Genomic DNA, 21,899 nt, shown 5'->3' with positions numbered 1-21,899 from the left:
TGCTTCGAGTTACGAGAAAACGAGGCTTGCAAGATTTTCTTTGCTTCATTTTAAACTACTAGTTATTTGTTTATTCACGCACTTTTATGCTGGACCAACAACACAAAATTCCTATCAAAATTTAAAAATTATACCGATGATTTTGAAATTTTGACAGCAGAAAACCTGACTAGCCTCGTTTTCGCGTAACTTGTGATGATATATATTACCAAATTTGGTTTCAAAAATTCTTGCTATGTAACTCTTATTCGGTTCGCCCGAATTTCTGGCTGAACGTTGCCCGAATTTCTTGATTCACGAAATTGGAGGAGGGGGGCAGCCTAACCCCCCCCCCCTCGCGGCCCGTACGCTAATGTGGACGCATATTCTGTGTACTCGAACGAAGCTAAACAACATTGCTCGCATATTTTGTGCTGGATAAACATAATGTACACATACTCTGTGCAAATCAGAACTAAACATCTGTACGCGTATATATTCTGTGTGATCAAAACTAATCGACTGCGTGCATATTTTGTGTACTCGATCTAGTTATTATATTTCAAAATTTAATAATAAATCATTTTGCTAAAATGGGTACGGGCAATCGATGATTCACAGGCTGGTCCCATTCCCCTTTTAAAGGTTGTCTCGATCAGTCTTGTTCCTAGGCCTCGTTGCGCGGGTTTTAAATATATGTGTGACGTCACCGAATGAAACCGAAGTGAGAGGCCTAGCACAAAATGTTTTCTAATCTAATGTTAACGGCTCATAACCGCCCATAAGAATTGTTGTAAGAAAGTAAATGTTTGCAATTTATAACATGAACCCTTATAAAGGAAGGAAGAATGAATAATTGAAATTGGCAGATTGAAGCTTATTATAATCATAAACATGTACGTACGGACTCGAATTTACTGGATAGTCAATAGCATTGACAGCGAATGACATTGCAACGTTTGTATGAATATTTCAAAGTCCTGGCAGCATAATTAATTTCCCGTAGCTGTTTTCAAGCAAAATATTTGACTAGCGAAGTCGAACAAGATCAGCTAACCGCGTCGTGGATCGTAAACTAACCTCAATACAGAAAGTGGGGACAAAAAGTCCTCACTTTAGCTAAATGAAACATTTTCTTCTTGGCCTCTCAGCTCCCGTCTCGCCTTATGACTAGGTTGCTTGCAGGGTCAAAATCAGGGACAATTTTCAAAATTAATGTCAACATTTTGTGCTAGGTCTCTCAGCGTGGGCTGCCCCTGCATATTACTATCAGCAGCGCGCGCTTACAAGGCCTGAGACTAGGCTGAGCCTCGATGTTTTTGCAGTGCCTGCCAATTTTCTGCTTTTATTTATAAACTTTCTCCGCTAAAAGCAGCTCCTGTAGCTCGAGTAAACACTTGGCAATTTCGGATTTGGATTTTGATCAAGAAAGGATAATATCTTGGTTTGTTTTGAAAAAATTAAAAAGTAATCGAAATTTTATGAATGAAAAATATCCGATGGCGATGATGAGCTACGATTAGGAAACTATGAGCTCCATAGTGACATTTGATATGTATAGTCGACTGTGCACTGGCTTGTTATTTCCATAAACTCCCAGTTACAGATAATTCCGGCAGGGATTTCAGTCCAGCATGAATATTATTTTATAAAAAGCCTAAATCGTAAGCTTCTTACATTTGTATAGCCTATAGGCCTATATGTTTTTTAAAGACTTTATCAGTTTATTTTGGTTACTACACAACATATATTGGCATTAAACGCTAAACAGGATATGACACTTGATCAAGATATTCTTTTAGTATAGTTTTCTAGTCATGTCAAACACGGAAAGTCTTTCACGACAAGTTTGTCAGTCATATTTTGCCATCAAAGACTTCTGACATCAGACACACTGAGGCGATAAATCACGAAAGAAGAAGAAGAGAAATAGGCGCGTGGTTACAATATTTTTGGTAGAATTCTTTAGGATTGATATTATAAAGTTATATACTTTTTGCCTATCCGTGTTCGATTTTATATATATGCGTATATAAACCCAAGAAAACGGCGTAAGAAGTATTTCGCATGAACACAGATTGAAAGTCCTCACTGGCATTAAAGAAATTACCAACATAATCAGAGGTAAACTGCTAAACTATAATTCATTTACTTAGTAGATAAAAAATAATTCCGTAAATATAAATAGTCTAGCTGCCGTATTTATTGGCTATACTATTTCTTTCCAACACTCGTTTATACATGTGTTTATTATTTATCGCGTGTATACATAGTTTATACCTGAAGCACAAAAACTAATATAAAACTCATATAATTGATATACAAGCTTCATTATATTAATTTTAATCATCTCTAGATCTTTGAGAGTGGGTGGTCTTGATAAATTATAGCTTGACAATTATCCATAATCATTGTAATTTATATTATGTAGCTTGTCAGAACCGATTAAGATTAATTTAAATTCAAACGCTAAAACTCGGCTAGCTGCTTCTTAAATGCCCATTCGATTATTTCAACGAATAAATTATAGGGTAATCATGAGTAAGTTATATATAAATACTTAAAATAAATATCAAAATAATAATGTTCACAGTGTCCGTTCGGGCTGAAGCTACGTCAAAGACAACTGGTTTGAAGACCAGACCTCAGGCTCAGTTAATTTTCCCACCCAATCTACACCTTATAAAAATATGGTCCCTATTTATTGCGTGACATTGGCTAAAAAGTAGTCTTTTTAGCGGATTTTTTAGTAACGAACACGCGCTGAAACATTTCTTCCAATCGACTTTCATTATACTTCATGAATCATAGTTTCAACAATTCATTTTAACAATCCCTTAGAATTTGACCTATTTGATCATTTGTGTTATAATATGTATTGTAGGAGTACACTTATTTTTAATCTCTTTTAATTGACACATGCACTTGTCTGTATTGCTGACATGCATGGTGCTCGTTCTCATGTATCCATTATATCTTAATGACGTACGTACTTAATATTAACACCATCAAAGTTCTTTATTACTTCAATTAACATGAGCAATAAGTGCATGGCTTTCCCACTATACTTCGTACAATTGCATGTGCATGTTTCTTAACCATTTCATAGATTAACAATTCAGACTATATTCTTCTAGAGAACATCGACAACAATATACGAATTATACACCGGATTAGGACAAAAATAATTATGCAAAATGCTTTCTTGCAAACGTGTAAGATACAGTATAAAGACCTTTGAAATGTTGAAACTGGAGAAGTACTTAGTCGTCATTAACATAATATGATATTGAAATGTGGTAGCATCATCGCACTAATATAAGTCACACGATCGGGCTATAACAATTAAGCTGAGTTTAGGCGACTCCATTCAATATATACCGGCTTGTATTATATATAGTTTGATATACGCAACAGTAAATATAAAGGCAGGGAATAAAAACATCTAAACAAATAATTAAAATTGTATATTATGCATGTGATCACCAAGGAGATTCATTTCAATTAAGGATATTCAAAGCAACAAGTATTGCTTGTGACGGATTGTGTTTCAAAATTCCATGTGTCCGGCCTTCCCCCTTCCCCCTTCCCCCTTCCACTCTTCCCTAATGTCCACCCGCTGGTTACACAATTTAAAGTACATATTTTTACCATAGGTTAATTGTTTTACGAGGCAGCAAATGGATTATAATCTCCCAGTTCAACTGATAGTTCTGACTATTTTATTTTGTGTTACAAATTCGAACCAATGCAAAACGGGAGAGCCGTCGAAAGGTAAGCGTACCGACGGAAAACTTTATATCCAACGAATAGTATATACCAGTATTTTGTCCGTCAATTTTGCATAATATTTGGGATCAAACTTCAAGTATTTGGGACTACGCATCAATTTAAGAACCATTCACCAAAAGAACTCGCTGGAATTGCTAAAAAAGCTAGTACTCAGAAAAATGCCAAAAGTATGCAAAACTAGAGAAGGTGAAATAGTTTAGCGTGTCTATACGTTTTCTGGAGAGCCAGCGTCTTAAAAAAGCTTAATAATTGGGGATCGTATATACGTGACCAAGTTTATTTTCACAATTTCAATTTTCATATCCCCGACTCGGATAACCCTATAGCTATTTGTCGACCCAAACAACTGTAAAATTAATACTGGTCAATGTAAAACATTCATTTTCACTGTACTCTTGGTTCTTACAAATCTTCACTGTACAAATCTATGGAATTCACACTTAAGTGTCACGTGCACTGTTAAATGCATCACAAAATATTGGGTCAATAGTTATTATCAAGACGACAAATATGTGTCCGTAAAAAAGCCAAAGCACAACTCCTGCATGCATGTATGTAAAATAATTCTGATCTAAATGCAGTTTAAACAGGATTCAATTCATTCATTTTAGAACATCTATGTTATCAACAACGTCATCTTTGCAATCCCCCCGTATACTTTATGTTACTCGATAATATAAACACTACAATGTGCCTTTTTTCAATTTTTTCTTAGATCCTAGTGAGTCGGAACCCGATCTTAACATGACATTGTCGGACGTTAGTCTTTATGTTGGGGATCAACTGAATATTACCTGCATTGCTGATAAACCTCGTTATGATTCTCAACGTAAATCTTCCTTTAATCTGCACCCTTCCACGGTTAGGATCTTCTTTCCTGGTAACAATGTGGTGAAACCCGAATGTCCTACATCAAATGGGAAACGCGTCGTTTGTAGTCGTACTGTATTTTTAAAAAAAACAGGAGAGTTACAGGCATCATGCTTCGCAAGAAATGAAATTAATTGTAGAGTGAAGAGTCTAGTGGTTACTGTCATGGAAAGACCCATTCGTAAATATATCCATTAATATTTTCAAAAAAGTTACGGCGAAAAATAGCGTGCAGACGGTGCAGTATAATTGTTTGGAGTTGTTTTACTATTTTTGCGTTTTGCATTTGTAAAACGAGTTAAATATTAAAAAAATGGGAGCAATTTTGTTGGAATTCGTCGTGTCTCAATTAAACACATTTGATGAAAATTTATTTAAACTCTGTTTTATACTTCCAGAAAGCTCTCCAAGCATGAAAGAGGGTTCTACCACAAGTAAGTGTTTTCAAATTGTTAGGCTCAGATTTCGACCCTACTAAGCTAGCACTTGTCAACACATTCGCTAGATTATCAAAGACCGCATTTAAAAAGTTTAAATTACGACGGCTCGGTACCAGGGCCAGTGGCCAGGACTGAAAGAAAAGGCAATCTCTGAAAAATCATCATTCTATATCATATTCCCTGATTCAAATGAATTTATAGATATCATTTAAACTAACTGGACTTTATCATATGCAGGGTATAAATAAGCTTCATAATCCTGAAAACCTAACTCTTTGTAAGGGTGTGAAAACTGGAAGGTTAAAGATTAAAGTAAATTTAGCAAATATCCATTTAAACATTTACGAATATTTAAGTCTAGTCATACTCAAAATAGGCTGTTTCCAAAGAGTATATCAGTAGGTTTCTGGCGTTTAATTTTTTGTATAGATTGGGCTATATTAAAATAGTGAATAAAAAACAGAAATAAAAATTCAAACTTTTGAAACAGAAATAAAAATTCAAACAGTGGAAAAAGGTGGAAATTTATCTGGCCGGAAACATCATCAGTAATGGAAACACCATTAATTGTTTATTTGTAAACTCGTATTGTAAAATGAATAGGCTCATTTTATATCATGCACGCCATCTTAGATTAAGATTCGTGCATGCATTGTATTCAGAAGCGTTACAGAAAATTAAAAAGGATGAAAATTTACTAACAATTAAACAACTAAATTAAGGTGCTTAGGGTCTTTACATGAAGCGAGTTCGGCTGGCGAGGTGAAAACTGCATAATTTTACAATGAAAGACAGGTTTGAAAGAAAGTCTTTGATGCGATGCGCTTTTTACCTCACCTAGCCCGGCTATTAGTGTGTCTGTGTTGCTTAGGCTATACGTTTACACGGGGCCGGTCCCAAATTTGTCCGCGGTTTCCTCGTAAAACACGTAGAGACTAGAGGCGGTCAAATTTTCATTCATTTTCGCCGTCTGAACACCTAAAACGGCCGAATTCGATCAGGGTTCCGCGAGTTTGTTCGGTCCCGAATGAACGTAGCCTTAAATGACGAGTTTTTCTACTTCCATATATTATAGACGTTTCACCTTTAACGACGTCGATATTTCTGCCAACATCAATAGTGGAAAATAGAGGTACATAGACTGTGAATGAAGAAATACCTAACATGAATCAGTTTAAAAAAGGATGAAAATTACTTACAAACAAATTAAAGCGCACGATCTCCATTTCCCTTATAAATAACGAGCTTTATTTTAATCTAATGTAGACGTAACATCGTCGGTATTCTTGTCAATATCAACATCAATACTGAAAGATAGAGGTACAATAGACTGTATAATTATGAAAATGATTACATACAATAATTTTGAGGTGCGTATAGCCCATATAACGTTTCATTCTATTTTGATGTAGACGTGACATCTTCACCAACGGCGATACTTCCGTCAACATCCATAGTGGAAGATAAAGGTACAATAGACTCTGTTTAAAAAAAAATAGAATAATAACTAAAAAATACTATAATTTGCATACAATAATTTTGAGATGAGTCGACGTCTAAAGCGTTTCATTATGAATTATTTAAACGTAGATGTGACATCTTCACCAATGTCAATGCCTCCATCAACATCCATAGTGGAAAAAAGAGGTACATAGACTCTGTTTGAAAAAAAATAACATGAATTACTACAGAGAAAAGTAATAAAATTTTCATACAAACAAATTAAGGCGCATGTTCTCTGCTTGCTTAAATAACAAGTTTTATTCCAATTTATTACAGACGTGATATCTTCACCTACCTCGATGTTTTCGTCAACATCAATAGTGAAAAATAGAGGTACAGTAGACCGGCCTATATTGTAAATAAAGAAACTCTTAACACTAGTAACTACAAAGACTCTGGTTTCCAACCCATGAAACATACAGTTTTATACTAAGGGCTTGTTTACATGGAGCGAGTCATTCCGGCTAGGCGAGGTAAAAGGCGTATCACGAAGGCTTAACCTAGCTGATTAGTCTTTCAATATACATGGAGTTTTCACCTCGCCTACGTGGCCTAATTTGCAATTCAAAATACCTTAATAACAACACTATTGGTTTTTCAAATATTTTTGAAAATCTATGCCAATATGATTGCAAGTTAGAGTCTTGTATATATAATTTTTTCTGACTTACCATAGATCCATGAATGATCGGCACTGAATGCACGTACGCTCCCAAAAGCGTACATGTTTTTATAAAAATAATATTCTCGAACGTAAATATCACAATGTTGGAAGTACAAATAGTAGCATATATATAATGTGTAAAACTCAAAGCAGCTATAATATTCATTGCTTTGTTTGACCATGTGCGGTTGTATTTCGTTTCCTAGTTTGATCTCATATTGTTAGTAATTGTTCCTGTGAATATGCATGGGAGTAACATGCGTAACGTAGTAACGTATAGGCATAGTTTTTGATACAACACGGTAACTTTACTTTATAACCAAAATCCTAATTTCATTTTCCAATATTTCTAAACAGATGGTTTTGCAGGGAAGCAAGGGGAAAATGGTAAGAGTTGTTTTGCTAAAATTTAATATATAAACCTACATGTGTATATACATGCAACTACAAGGTGTAACGCTTTGAAAAAATTGCCTACTTTTAAGATGCGCACGATATTAGAAAAAACCTTTAGTATATACATGGTGTAGGTACCTTACTGTTCTTTGGGACGAGACGTTCCATATTTTGGGGGCAGACGTCCGATTTTCGGGGCTTCTTAAAAATCTTTTTTATGAATAAGACATTTTAGCTCTGCTGTGAACTATAATTACTATATGTGTCTTAACCATAATAATATATTGACCATAATAATGATGTTACTTACAATACATGACGAACATTAAGCCAAAGTTAATTGATATTGACATTTTGTTTAATTTAAGACGAGGACGATGAAGTTGATGATGTAAAGAAACTGGTGACCGCGGCACTTATCTTGGTAGTCGTGACACTAGTTCTTGTGATTTCAGCCATTCTTTACATTATTTGTGCGATCAAACATTAACTCAGAAGTCGAGTATATGAAAATTAATTCTGTGAAGATTCTTTGATCACGTTCTTGGTTTTGATGAGCCAGTGCCAGACAGATGAAAATAACAAATTGAATGAAATATTAGCACTGCGCAAAAAGTATTGTTCTAAAACGTAACGCTATAATATTTAGCCTATATAAAAAGCTACATAATTATATAGGATATTGAGGATAAATTTAGTTTACTCACAGCATATTTTAAACTACACGTACAATGTTTACCAATATTTTTGTTGATTGCTCTCGCTGCGGCTTCTTGTCAACAACTTCTTATATACTAATCACTATATATAAAAATCGCTATTTTTAGAATATTATTAATTCCCATGTGGGCGTGTTCGTGATGCTTACTAACATTACTATAATATTCTCACCAGGTCCCTTGGTTTAAACGAAATTCCCAATTTGAACATTATGTTTGTATCATTAATATATACAAATCTACCACGAATCATATCGTCGTTCATGACACTGTTCTAACTAATTATCATATCTGGCGGTGGTCAGTTCCAAGATGATCTTCTATATACCATCACCATTCTGATTAGGATGGTTATTAGGTCTGGGCTGAATTTCTGTTGGTACTCTTTCATCTGAATTCATCATCTGCGATGTCGTCCTCTGGCTTCATTATTTTCGTGAAATGCGATATATTTCTTGTGACTTCATGACCAATCTTTTGTTGAGCTGCTACTTCTACACTATTTTTCGAAATAGCTTTGTATGGTTCTGGGTAAAAATACGTGGTTTTTTGTTTGTGTTTCTTTTCCTGTCCAAGTGACACATCATCGCCAACTTTTACCTCGCTTTTTTATGCATTTCTTCTATGATCAGTGTATTCTTTATTTCTTTCATTCCTTGTTTTTTCGTTGTCTCGAGCTTCCTTGTGACGATTAATGACTTTCTTCCGTGTTAAAAAGCGAAAAAGGAACGATTTAAAATGTTTTAAGCGGGTACGTTTCTATAGTATAGTTGTTTATGATATTCGGTGTTTGCTGTATGAAGACGAATGTTGTTTATTCATATGTGAGCTTGATACGTCGTTTTCCAAAGTCATAGTATTATAATATAGGCTATGAAAGGCTTTTACACCGTCGTTTTAACTTCAAAAAGGGTTTTTGCAAAACGTAAATTTATATTTTAATGTAAAATGTCGCTTCAATATAGACCTATATATAGACTTATAGTTATATCTAGGTCCTGGCAGGAAATTATTTTGAAAATGGCGAGGGGTGCTGCATGCATGCATGCATGTATTTCTAGTTAATTATTTTGCTCAAAATACCGTCAAAAACAATAGCAATGCACTTCCAAATTCGGCTTCAAATTAGTTTCAAAAACGGCAAACGAGGCCCCATTTACACTATACCGGATTCCTTTGTCACGATATCTATTCTTTGTTGCGTTGAAAGGGCAACGGTTAGTAGCAAATGCTTATACAGCACAGAGAGAGAAAGAGAGCACACGTGTCAATTCAGTATGTGGGCGAAAGGACAGTTAATCCAAGCAACGAGAAACTTGATAATGTATAAATGCATGTATTGTAACCAATAAGACCCGACAATTAGAAAATAGAGTAATCAAGCGAACAGTTGTAGTTCTTTGCTTTAGTCTTTAAGTCCAGTGTTAAGGAAAGGTTTGTTATGTTTGATTAGGAGTGCATCGAGAAAGGCGAAAATATGATAGTTATTGATTTAGTAACGTGAGGATTTTATAATTATTGAGAAATTTTCAATAGGAGAAGGTTATTCAGAGATAAATGAATTTAAGATAAAGGTATATAAGTAGTGAGAACTGGTTTTGTAGTGTGGCTAAGAATAGATCGTGCTCCATTCAGAAAAATGTTGGCCTACTGCACTAGAAGAGGGCAGAGTAGAATGCTCTTTTCAAACGTACAGATAGGCACCTTTGCGTCATGCCAGGGCAAGCGACTTCGCATATAGTAACGTAATATGGGGTAAAACCAGGCGCTTATATACAGGCAGTCCGACCATCATAAAAACGCAAACATTGTGTTTATCCAGCATATATTAAAATAAGCCAAGTTGGGGCGTTCATCTAAGTTATAAAATATGTGATTTTATCACGCTTGAGGCAAAAGGCGAACGATAGAACCATTTTTACAGTTTTGACAAATTAACACATTAATTTTGTCTCTTTGAGTTTCGAGTTAAAATTTTAATTTCCTCCCATCTCCGCTCTTCTTTGCTAGCCCCAGTCTTGAAGTGCATCACACATGTTTCATTATATACGCCCTGATACAGACGACGAGAAACGCAATAAGGGGCTGTTTACATGAGTCCGGTTACCTCAGATTCAACGAAGCGTGAGATGACTTTGAGGTATTGAAATAAGTCTTTATGACACCAAACAAGCACATGCTATTGTTGTGGTGATTATACGACTGCCAAGATCATGTTATCTGCTTATTTCAATACCTCAAAATCATCTCACGCTTCGTTGAATCTCGGGTAACCGGGCTCATGTAAACAGCCCCTAAGAGAGCTAAATCAGCCTGGGAGATACGCTGCAAAGATAATCACAAAAGTATTCTATATTCCGCAATTCTCAACTTCTATGCCCAGCGGCATAAGGTATGGGCAGGAAAGATTAATTAGAATCCACTGACCACACAGCGGGAGAGCTAGTATGGCTCAGACGAAACCACATGAATTTACTGAAGATAAGTTCGATACTCCTCCACTCCTCTGTCCGAAGGAACTCAATTTATCAAAACACTCAACACGAGCAAATATCCTCTTTTTTATACCTACACACTATTACGTCACTTAAATTATGCCCATATACGCTTTTTGTTACATTCATTTACCTTATTTCTTCTTTCGCATACAATTAAAGCATTGCGAATAGTAATGCCAATGATCAGATGAAATTGGAGACAGACAATAATCAGTCTTTTCACGGTGAGGTTTTACTAACTGGTGTAATATGGTGCGTGTCATTCTGTGTGACATAGCTAATTTTAAGAATTTTCCATCACTGCACATATCATCACAATAGTATAGTGGAGACGGATATGATAAAAATGGTTCTAACTGGAAATTGGTAATTAAAAGATGGGGGAATTGTAGGGGTCTGCAGGATCTCTTGCACAAAATTTTCTGTATTTTTGAGTCCCTATGACTTGATTTCCAGCATTTTGTGTGACAAACTATATACTTAATAATTTATATGAATCCACTTCTGCAGTGAGTCAGGTCTTTTGAGAAAATGCCATTAATTTTATCACTGCACATTTCTCATTTTATCACTGCACAAATCGGTTATTACAGCACACTAAAATCAGCTATGCAGCGTGGTATCTCAACTGGGTGGCGTGGTTAGCATTACCCATGTTATTCGATGTTTACGTGTCTTTGATTTGCCGGATAAATAATTATAGGATGTAAATAATTTACGTTCGTTTGAGTGTAGCGAATTAGAACGTAATGCTTAATTGTTTAAACTACTTGTAGCTTCAACTATTCAAGGACACAAAAAAATTAAACGTAGCTTGGAGTTCTGTTACACCATCGTTTATTAATTAAAATGTTTTTTAATTGAATTAAACGAATGAATAGAACAATCATCACACTAAAATTAATTATTAAAACATAAAATTTATACTTCACTAGGTGAAAAATTAAAACCTAATTCTACATATGATATTGTAAAAATGTCATATCCAGTTGAAACTAGATTGAAGTTCCATTAGGAACACGTTCAGAAAGAAGATAGATGTAAAGAAGACTGCAAGTTCCAATTTCTCATTTCGCTTCTTTATTATCTTGAATGAACAAATATAAATGAGAAGTTTAATAGCTAAATATCTCTTGGAAATGTAATAAAATATACGTTTGCACAATGTTTTAGAAATTTTCTACACCAAGGTCATTCCTGACAGATGAAACCCAAAAGGTGAGGGTTGCAGGAAAGAGATATTCTTGGGTAAAGACCAAGGAAGCGAGGTTTATTATCACATGAATGGCATAAGGCATGTATTTTCACTTCATCCTCTGAAATTGCTAAATTTTAAAAGCTTAAATTTTCTTGCTGAGCTTTATATTTTGATATGTTGAAAAAGACACCACATGTTTTGAAACTTGTGCACAATATATGACTTTGTTTAACTATTGCAGGATATTATAACTCGTGTTACCTTTACGAGGAAATAGTACAATATCCTTGGTTATCCATCTGAAGCATGGGAAAGAGTAGACACGGTCTTGACTGGAGCTCGAAACTTTTACCTATATTAGTGGAATTTTTAGGTTTAATTTTTAAGAATATCGCACAATTACAATTACACAATTATTTTGGCAATACTGTAGAGCAAGCGCGTCTTCGTTTTAACTTTTGGAAAAGTAAGTCAATGTCATGCAGGAAATCACTGAAGGTCAACAAGAAAGTAAAGACTTGATGACTAATAAAGATTTCTGGAATATAAATTTGTTTCCAAGAAGTACTGCTGTAAAATTACCAGAATATTGTGACAAAAATGGCTGTCGCAACCACAGACTTTGAGCACTGTTTGACGACGTCTAGCGGATCGATAGAGCAGCCGTTTAGAAACGTTTCGGCAACTGCATTTTTTACCTTTGCTATATCTGTAATCTGCCTATTTCAAAACTGCTGATAATTTTGACTGAGTTCTCTTAACGAACTTATATAATCTTACATTCATACGAATATTTCGATTCGGATAGTTGATGAAGTTGACTTGTATCTACCAAATGTAGGAAATTTTGTTCTTATTGTCTTTCTGTTATTATTTTGTTCTTATTCCTGATATAAAATTTTCTGTACGTACGGTGCAGATTTTTCTGCAATCACTTCAAGCAATTCAACCCAGTGAACACAGTGAACACCATATAATTATATAGAACTCTCTATATCGCTACTGTGAATCCAGTATACTCTATGCATTTACCCTGTTCACAAACCAATCTGGATCGTCTCTCCAGTAGTATCCTCCTCCATCAGAATGAAGTTCAATGAGTTGAATGTCACCAACATCGAATGCTTTCACTTCATATTTCTCTTTACTTCCTGCCTCGAAATCATTATGGAGCCATTTGTCCAGCTTCAGGTAATCTGTTCGACCTTTCATACCTGCAGATAAATAAACAAATGGATAATTTAAAATTTAGGGAAAATCGTATCATCGTCCTGGTTATTCAGTTTGATCACCCTGGTTATCCGCTTTGTGAATAATTTTTGTATTTTGCTTAACAATAAACATTCTATGCATTAAAAACAGACTATTTTGCTGAAGGTCAGACAAATTACTGGCTACTAGTCACTTAATTCACCTGTTATTCTAATGGTGATTGTAGCATCCGTCCCGGCATTCTTCCTGTCTCCAGTTTCAACCTCGATAGTGTAATCAGCGTTTTGATCAGCTCGAGTCACAGATCCAAACTTCAGTTTACGAAGATGCTGAACGTGAGAGTACACAGCAACTCGAATATGTCCGATACTGTTGTAATCTTCAGGTGAAATAGCATCGAGTAATCCTAACGATTCAGGTTGGTTGACAATATTGAAACCCGTTCTAAATTTAGTAAAATAAATAGAACAGGTGTGCAGTAGGTACCGTTAAAAAATATTACATTGTATCAAGTTTGGAAAAGTTTATGACGCCTAACAATTTGTTCATACTTTAATTTTGGTTGAGGGAGAGAGGTGTTGCTAATATCCCTTTTTCAGGCATGTCAAGTTTAAACTGCATTTTTAGTCATCCTTGCTCACAGTGTTTATGTTTTGAGTTTACAAACTTTTCTGTAAAAGAGCTGGACGATGGCTTAAACTACTTACACATACCAAACGATTTCTCTATATAACGATGCGTGGTGATTTACGACAAAGATAAACTTTTTATACACACTGTATTGTCTGTATATCTTTTCGGCCAGTCGTTTGATGCAAGGTTTGTGTCAAAAGCTGATAAATATACGAAGAAACATCAAAGCTAAAAATGAGATATCAAACCTTTCCAAGACATCTGGTGACAATGGTGTCTTGATTGTGACAGTAGCAAGATCAAACCATGGGTGTGTTTCCTTGTCCCACATTATACCAGCGTGGTTGACGGTTGCAGTGTCTTTTGGAGATGCTTCATGTATTTGAATTTGCAAGCGATAATTTACTGGGCCTTTGGAAAGACGATCGACGTACTCTTGGCGTAAATAGTCGGTTGGTCGATTCTCATCAGCAAGGCGACTGAAAATCCTTGAGAACAGAGAAAAGAAAGTTGTAGAAATGGTGGATTTATAGTGGTGTTGAATTGATCGGTTGGTTAACGAGGATCCGATGATTCAAGCTGCCTTTTCAGGTGAAGTCCAAAATCACAGACGAACAAATAATAGATGTGCAGTATTCACCAAATTTTTCTTTGTTCTTCCTCTGTTAATCTTCCACTCTCATCTTCTTCTTTGATATCAACATCTCCAGGAAGAGCACGATATCTGCAATAACGAACTTTACCATCCTTTGCTTTAAAATGCATCGTAAGTTGAGAATAGTAGTAGAGATGAGCAAAGGTTTCAGGAGCTCGTCTCAGGGCCTCGACCAGATTGTAATAACTAAAACAAAAGTTATGTTCCTTTACTGTCAAAAGGAAGGAGCTGGGATTATGCTTTGTTGAAATTTGATTAAAATAAACTTTTACAAAAGCATGGATGTCAACAATAGACTGTCTAATAAGGAGACGGCGCCCGTTTTACCACCATAGATGTTGTCAAAAATTGTTGAAAAATGTAAATGAGGTCTTTGAGGACGGGCATTTGCACTTACAACAGTAAGTACGTATCACTATTGCAAATGCTGATATATGGATAAGTAATAAGGAACTTACTAATAAGGATTCTTGTAAACATATTCTTTACCCGCTTCCCCTTCGTCCATAGGAACAAAATCCTCTAAACTTGAAGTGTCCCAAAATACATTAGCTTCACCAGAGTTCATAACTATATCCATTGGACTCTCGCTATCACTGTCAGCAAACTTGATCGAGAACGATCTCGCATCTGCACCAGCATCATCCGGGAACTTGAGGTTTGCATGACGTAATCTGGCAGGGAATTTTCGACCTTGAGGGAATGGAACATTTTAGAAAATATTTCAAGGGTAGAATGACATGGTAAGTTACAATACATCCCTATGTTCATTCGTTATTCATGTTTTCTGATTTTACTCATTTTTATTTATGTTTTCAGTTTTCTCAATTTTTGGTCTTTGATTTCATCGCTTCGGTCGAAAGATAAAACATGTTGATGGCTTTTACGACGAGAACAGATGTTCGAAGATTCAAATAGGAATTTTCATCATCCAAGCAATTCTTCGAGCAGTTCCTCAAATCATGGAATACTAACCAGCTCTAAAGAATTCGTGTTCAGGAAATTTCGGATCATCAACGATTTTTATTTCTCCAATTCCGCCAGTACCAACAGTGTGGGTAGCTCTACGGAATCCCTTTAAGGTTGTGGCAATGGTGAATAAAGTCTTGAATTTTTCTGTCGTTAATTTCAATTTAAGTCCACCAAACATAGTGGCATTTTGTGGTGGCTAAATTAGAAAATTAAAAAAAGATTTTCTTCACTGGATTAGTATTATAATTATTTAGCTTTTTTAAATCCTCTATTCTGATTGGTTGACGAGCGGTCCGTGAAACCCATATCTGGACCGTGGTACGGTCCGTATAAATGATTTCGTATAAGGACAAGATCCCGGATATCTTATGTAGTTTAGCCACATAATAAATCGATTATTGGCAATATAATAAACCTATTACCTCGCTTGCTCGGTCTGCACATTTTGATGAAACACAGATATTTTGCATGGACCTCGCTGCTTCGTTCCTCGGTATATATTAAAAATTATAGATTCTGCAAGCAATTCGGCCAAGTTTTCCGGGTATGTTTTTTTATTTTTAACGGTCTTTTAGCCTTTTCCGGAAAGGTTTTCACACATTTTAACCGTACATTGCTTTAGTTTTTCGTTTTGTTTACATTTTTCACAGCAGGCCGGATGTATTTTACGTACAGCAACTTGAAGAAGCCGTGTTTTATCATTAGTATGCATACAGTGATAACTTTTACGATAATTATTGTGCGAAACAAAGCCCAGAATAAACGACTTCGACAGCGTTTACTGGTAAGCACCGCCAAATAGCATCTAAAATGATATGTTTCAATAGTTGCTTCTCTTGTATAAGCATGAAAAATAACGAGAAGAAAAGAAAAAACTTAACCAAACTGAAAACAAGATATAGGAACAATAAAACAGCCACATTTTAAATTAATGTATTTGACATAATATTCTTGTAGGTTTGCATTGTGGAAGTGAATATTGGACTGATGAAGGCCCGGATTAACGTAGCCTACCGAAAGCTTTGCAGTATTAATTACTTACCTGGTGTATCTATACAAACTAAATTACTTAATTGAAATATAGAACGTTCTCTGGTTGAAATATTGAAATTTATTACAAGCTTTCGGCTATCAGTCTATAGCCTTCAACGGGTAGAAAAAAGAGAGAGTTCCGCAGTCGGAAAACTTTAGAGTCATGGCATACAGCTTTATCCGATCAAGCTGACAACAATTTGAAGCCACTTCCAGGACAATATACTATGCTCACTAAAAAACACTAATTAAAATTTACATATTTCATGCTATTCCTTCTATATATCATATAACCTTTTCATACTGTCGTTAGACTCACATGTAGTTTCATGTTTCACTGTTAGCGTCCTTCTTTGAATTTATATTTTCTACTCGTTGAAGGCTATAGACTGATAGCCGAAAGCTTGTAATAAATTTAAATATTTCAACCAGAGAACCTTCTATATTTCAATTATGTTTAATCCTCGTTGCACATCTACGATTTTTTCTAAATTACTTAATGTATTTGACATTTTGTGAAAAGGCCTTGAGTCAATAACTCGTAATTAAGCCTCGCTACTTTCAAAATTCTACTAAAATAAGATGAACAAATATTCACAACCATACCGTGTGTTCATCTTTTATTCGCTTCTCAAGCTCCTCTTTACCAAATTTCTCGGCGAATATCTCAAATCCATAATTTTTCCCTGGATTGAGGAAACTATAATTATCATCCAAGCAGTGGCGTAGCCAGCATCGATAATTGGGGGGGGGCGATATTCATGTATTCATGTTCGATGTTATCAATCTCTTTTGAAATCTATTTTCCCTACAATCACTTAACATGAGTATATGAGTATGCCCCCCCCTTAATTATCGATGCTAGCAGTAGTATTAAGCCAATTTTCCACAAGGCGGAATTTCTCGACCGAACGAAGTTTTTCGCTCGATTTTCTTTTCAATTGTGACCGGTAAAGAGAATTCGCTACGGTCGAATTCTCACAATGAAAAGAATCTCAGGCGAAAAATTTCCTTCGATTGAAAAATTCCGCCTAGTGGAAAACCGGCTTAAGGAATTATGCATGCAAAGTACGTGCAGTAACGTCTAATCTCGTCTTCTATCATTACAATTATTACATAGGTAGGTACGCATAATTCAATCATAACAGGCTGAACGCTTTTCGGACACAGATTAATATCAAACACAAGTCGCTTGTAAGCAAACGGATACTTACAACCCATGCTGTTTACGAACTGTAACCCATAAATAATCCATGATAACTGTAGCAGCCACCTATAGGAAATTAGCAAAGTAAAGAAGCCAATGTGACAATGTCTGCTTTAAATTTTTGTTGGAAAAACGAAACAAATACTCTAGTTATCAAGTTTGAGTATTAATATCCTATTCAATATAATATACTTACATATTAGGTTTGGGAGTTTTTACCGACCCTAAAAGAACGGAAACGGCGGAAAACAAAACGTTATAATTATAATATTATACTCTTTATATATAGCTATAAATATATGAACAGGTCAGTGCTCTCACAATATGCATACTTTTTATTGTGGGGAAGGAAGCTTGGAATAAGCCTAGACAAAGAGCATTTGAAAACAATATATTAAATATTCCTCTCTCTTCTCGATAGAGTCAAACTTTTCTAAGGAAATTTCCTTAGAAGTGAGAACGCTGGACCAGGTAGATCGTGACTGAAAACATTTAGATAAATTAAAATAGCGAGGAGTACATATGCAGATAACACGGTGTATAAAAAGGCCATGTATGCAAACAAGCGTCGTTTTCGAGTGCTTTCAAAATTGTTTTGTCTATTTTATTGTTTAAACGCCCTGTCATGCACACGATCCGATGAAAAGTATGCTTAATGTGTTAAATTAGCTTCAGCCTCTATTGTAAATTGACGGTGTTTGAAACAGTTTTGGCATGAAAACGAATGTGAAAACGCTCCAAAACGACAAACGTTACCGTGTGCACATAGCCTAAATATTCATCAATTTCACGCTTCCTGGATTATTAAATTTTGAGCTTGTGCTTATGTAAATGTTTCATAACCGTAATGTTTCATCCAAGACAAAAAATTAACAGGTGCGTTTATAAAGTTCATAGCATTTTCAGACCTTAAAAACTAACCATGACCGTTCACCAATCAGCGACAATTCTACATAGAATACCGCCGGCAAACTAGTGCCTATATCGTTCCTCAGCCGACAAAATCTCTCCACATGCAACTTAAACCCCGTTTACACTACACTGAATTTATTGGCACGGCACGGCTGAAATGGGTACCTTTTCCCAATTTTATATTATAGTGTTCAGGCTACCAATACATAGGCCGGGCACGAATAAAATTGGAACAGGTACCCATTTTAGCCGTGCCGTGCCAATAAATCGAGTATAACGGAAACCCGAAACTGGGCCGCTTTTTTGCACATGACTGTCCTCATATTAGCAGCACTCTAAATATCACCACAGTTTATATCACTCTATATATCACCACAGTTTATATTGAAATTGACAGCCGGCTTATGTATTTATATTCGTGATTCAGTGAACTTTGATATAAGTAAGGGCCTGTTTACATGGAGCGAGTTATCCCAGCTAGGCGAGGTAAAAAGCCCATCACATCAAAGGCTTAACCTGATTAACCTTTCAATATATGCAGTTTTCACCTCGCCTAGCCGGGATAACTCGCTCCATGTAAACAGACCCTAAGCATGAAAGCTCAATATGAACCGATTGTATAGAATTATATTCACCTCACTAATTAATGCACGAGTGATATACCTCGGCTAAAACGCCATTGATTCAGGGGTTGAATTTTTGCTCAAAGAAACGCAAAGAAGAATCGACAAAAAGCTATGACTTTGAAAAAAAAATTATCAAGTAGGCGCCTACTGTACTGAGGCAAACAAAAATTTTACGGCTTTTGATGTACTCAAGATGTATATGATCCTGCACAACACATCCTGTCGATCGAACGGATTAACATACATATTTGTCACTATCCTGCATCATTCTGCTTTCTTTTGTCAATAAAACTGACATTCATATTATATTCATCTAACTATATGACACATGCTCGTCAACTCCTACCTTAGAGGTGATGATAAAATTTGATTTCAAGATCCAACTATAATGTCGCGGCTTTTGCGCTCTACCGTTTAAACGATGCATCTGAATTGATTACTGACTATCAAGGAGTTGTTATTACTGCTATGCTCACTGACACGTACATCCTCGATGCAAATTACTATGGCCATTGAAAAAGCGTCTTTGTTCAGTCCTATCATGTAGCTGATGATGCATACAGTCAGTGGCGCCGTCATGGTCACGAATTTTTCTTGAGGGGAAATAAACCAGAAGGTGCAGAAGAAAATAATTTTTACTTTTTAACTTCAGTAAAACGTAAACATTTTAAGTCCCTTCTCTCGATCTCCCGATTTTAAAAAGAGTAAGCTCGCTATTATCGTATCACTTGACGGCAAATATTTCACAATATAAAAAGATTTGACAAAAATTTCTAAGACAAAAAATCAGCAAGCCTGAGATATTCTGAGATAACCATTTGAGATAGTCTGTTGTCTTATGATGTTTGTGGCAGCAAATGCACTGAGGCCAATGCAGTAATGTTTATCGATAACAGACTACATTCTATACGTCAGAATTAAGTGAATTGGATCCAACGAAATTGGATCGTGTGAACAGACCTAAAGGTTTTAAGTGCAAAACATAACAAAGGAATGATTGACACAAACTAGTATCCACCAGAACTTATGTTCTTAAGTCGTGATACTCTTGAACTTCGTACGACAGCACTATTATAGTTTGACAGGAAATCCCATGGGCTGTCATTTCATGACAGGAAAAGTAATTACGTGATCATTGAACCAACATATCCAGGGTTTCTTGGCTAGATTTTACACTCAAATCCTCACATTCCTCGCCAGCATCACCGTCAGCATTTTTGTTTCTAACACGAGCACTTTTTTTCACCATTCCAGTAATTTCTTCATCAATGTTGACCTTCTATTTTTTTTACAACGCTAAATTAACATTATGTATGCGCATTTCGTAACCGTCTGAATATTCATTTCACGCTTCCTCAAACCTTCGAACATTATGCAGTGCTGATGTAATAACCTTATATTTTGACTTAATTACAATTGCGGTTTGTAACTATCTGCTGATTCGATATACTATGTATATGATCGCTTCAAGCGTTTCGTTTGGTAGAATTCCGTTAATCAATTTAAGCAACGATCCCTTCTATATTACGGGACAACCAGCCGGCGCCACTGAATGCAGCACGCGCATCATGAACCCGTAGGGTATATCCGTTTTTAATACTGGTAATTAATATCTGGAATCAAATTTTAAAAGTCTTTGGAACATCGTTAAGAATCGAAAAAAAATCATGCCTTTGAAAAAAATTATCGAGTACTGTAATAGAGCGAACATAAATTCTACGGGATTTTATGTACTTCAAGATGTAGTATATCGATAGAACTGACATGCATGTATAACATATGATATGTAACATATACAACTTTCTATTGTCGATAGATAGAACTGAGATAACATATACATCTAACTATGTCACTTTGGTCGCGTGTTCCTACCTTACAGGCGATGATATCTTGCAAGTTAAATTTGAGATCCACCAAAATTTCAGCTCCTGCCTCGGCTGCTGTCAACAACAATGATTAATGAACGTTGGCTACGTAAGAGTTGTTCCTTGATGACGTCGTGTGCACTGATACGTATATCCTTGACGCAAAATACCATGGTAAAGAGTATTTTGCATCGAAAAAACTTTTATGCTGTCTGGAAGGGACTCGATCACTCAATGTCTTTACATTACGTAGCTGGGAAGAGGCATAGCTACAGCACGCGTACGTCATAAACCCGTCAGTTGCGGAGCCAGCGTCGATAACTGACATCAATTTCTTTCTTTTCAGTCACTTGACATAAAAAAATGAATATTGGAATATCATAAAAAATAAGCATAGCTTGGAGTCCTGTCACACCATGATTTATTTTTATTCAAGTTTAGTAATTGAATGAAATGAATGAATGGAACAGTCATCACACTTAATTATAACACCAAACAAAAATTAAACCAGTTCTACATACGATATTGTCATAATGTCATATCCAGTTCAAACTAGATTGAAGTTCCATTAGGAACACGTTCAGGAAGAAGATAGATGTAAGAAAGTTCCAATTTTTCATTTCGTTCTTTTATTTTCTTGGAAATATCTTCAAGTTTGTCTTGGAAACGGTTGATAGCATCAAGGGCTTCCTGGTCTTCCCATGCTGTGGCACGGTAATTCCCCAA

General features: G+C 35.6%; 2 protein-coding genes across 4 annotated transcripts; one reads left to right on the top strand and one right to left on the bottom strand.

Moving 5' to 3' along the window:
• The first annotated feature begins 4,750 nt into the window (after positions 1-4,750).
• On the top strand, positions 4,751-8,144 carry LOC114519677. Its single transcript, XM_028539849.1, has 9 exons — positions 4,751-4,822; positions 5,040-5,075; positions 6,157-6,213; positions 6,348-6,401; positions 6,494-6,550; positions 6,672-6,728; positions 6,861-6,917; positions 7,606-7,635; positions 8,013-8,144. The coding sequence occupies exons 1-9, from the start codon at positions 4,807-4,809 to the stop codon at positions 8,132-8,134; spliced, it is 486 nt and encodes a 161-aa protein (XP_028395650.1). The 5' UTR covers positions 4,751-4,806; the 3' UTR covers positions 8,135-8,144.
• A 3,568-nt stretch (positions 8,145-11,712) lies between these two features.
• LOC114519804 (allene oxide synthase-lipoxygenase protein-like) lies at positions 11,713-21,265 on the bottom strand. Of its 3 annotated transcripts, XM_028539983.1 has the most exons (13): positions 21,181-21,198; positions 19,655-20,604; positions 17,967-17,994; positions 17,778-17,836; positions 17,170-17,249; positions 15,535-15,727; positions 15,018-15,252; positions 14,545-14,745; positions 14,153-14,392; positions 13,474-13,715; positions 13,092-13,273; positions 12,321-12,411; positions 11,713-11,948 (listed from the first exon to the last, which is right to left on the bottom strand). In XM_028539983.1, coding segments are annotated over exons 3-13 (1,545 nt in total). In that variant the 5' UTR covers positions 17,969-17,994; positions 19,655-20,604; positions 21,181-21,198; the 3' UTR covers positions 11,713-11,928. The 3 variants fall into 3 exon arrangements, with proteins under 3 accessions (XP_028395784.1, XP_028395780.1, XP_028395781.1); XM_028539979.1 differs by lacking the exon at positions 19,655-20,604 and having other exon boundaries at positions 21,181-21,265; XM_028539980.1 differs by lacking the exon at positions 21,181-21,198 and having other exon boundaries at positions 19,655-21,166.
• Between the last annotated feature and the right edge of the window lie 634 nt (positions 21,266-21,899).

The sequence above is a fragment of the Dendronephthya gigantea genome, unplaced genomic scaffold, assembly GCF_004324835.1.
Source record: "Dendronephthya gigantea isolate DGI-Jeju-01 unplaced genomic scaffold, DenGig_1.0 000014F, whole genome shotgun sequence".
In the NCBI taxonomy this organism is placed as follows: Eukaryota; Metazoa; Cnidaria; class Anthozoa; order Malacalcyonacea; family Nephtheidae; genus Dendronephthya; species Dendronephthya gigantea.
The sequence above is the reverse complement of the archived record's forward strand: the minus strand, read 5'-3'. Positions and strand labels throughout refer to the sequence as shown.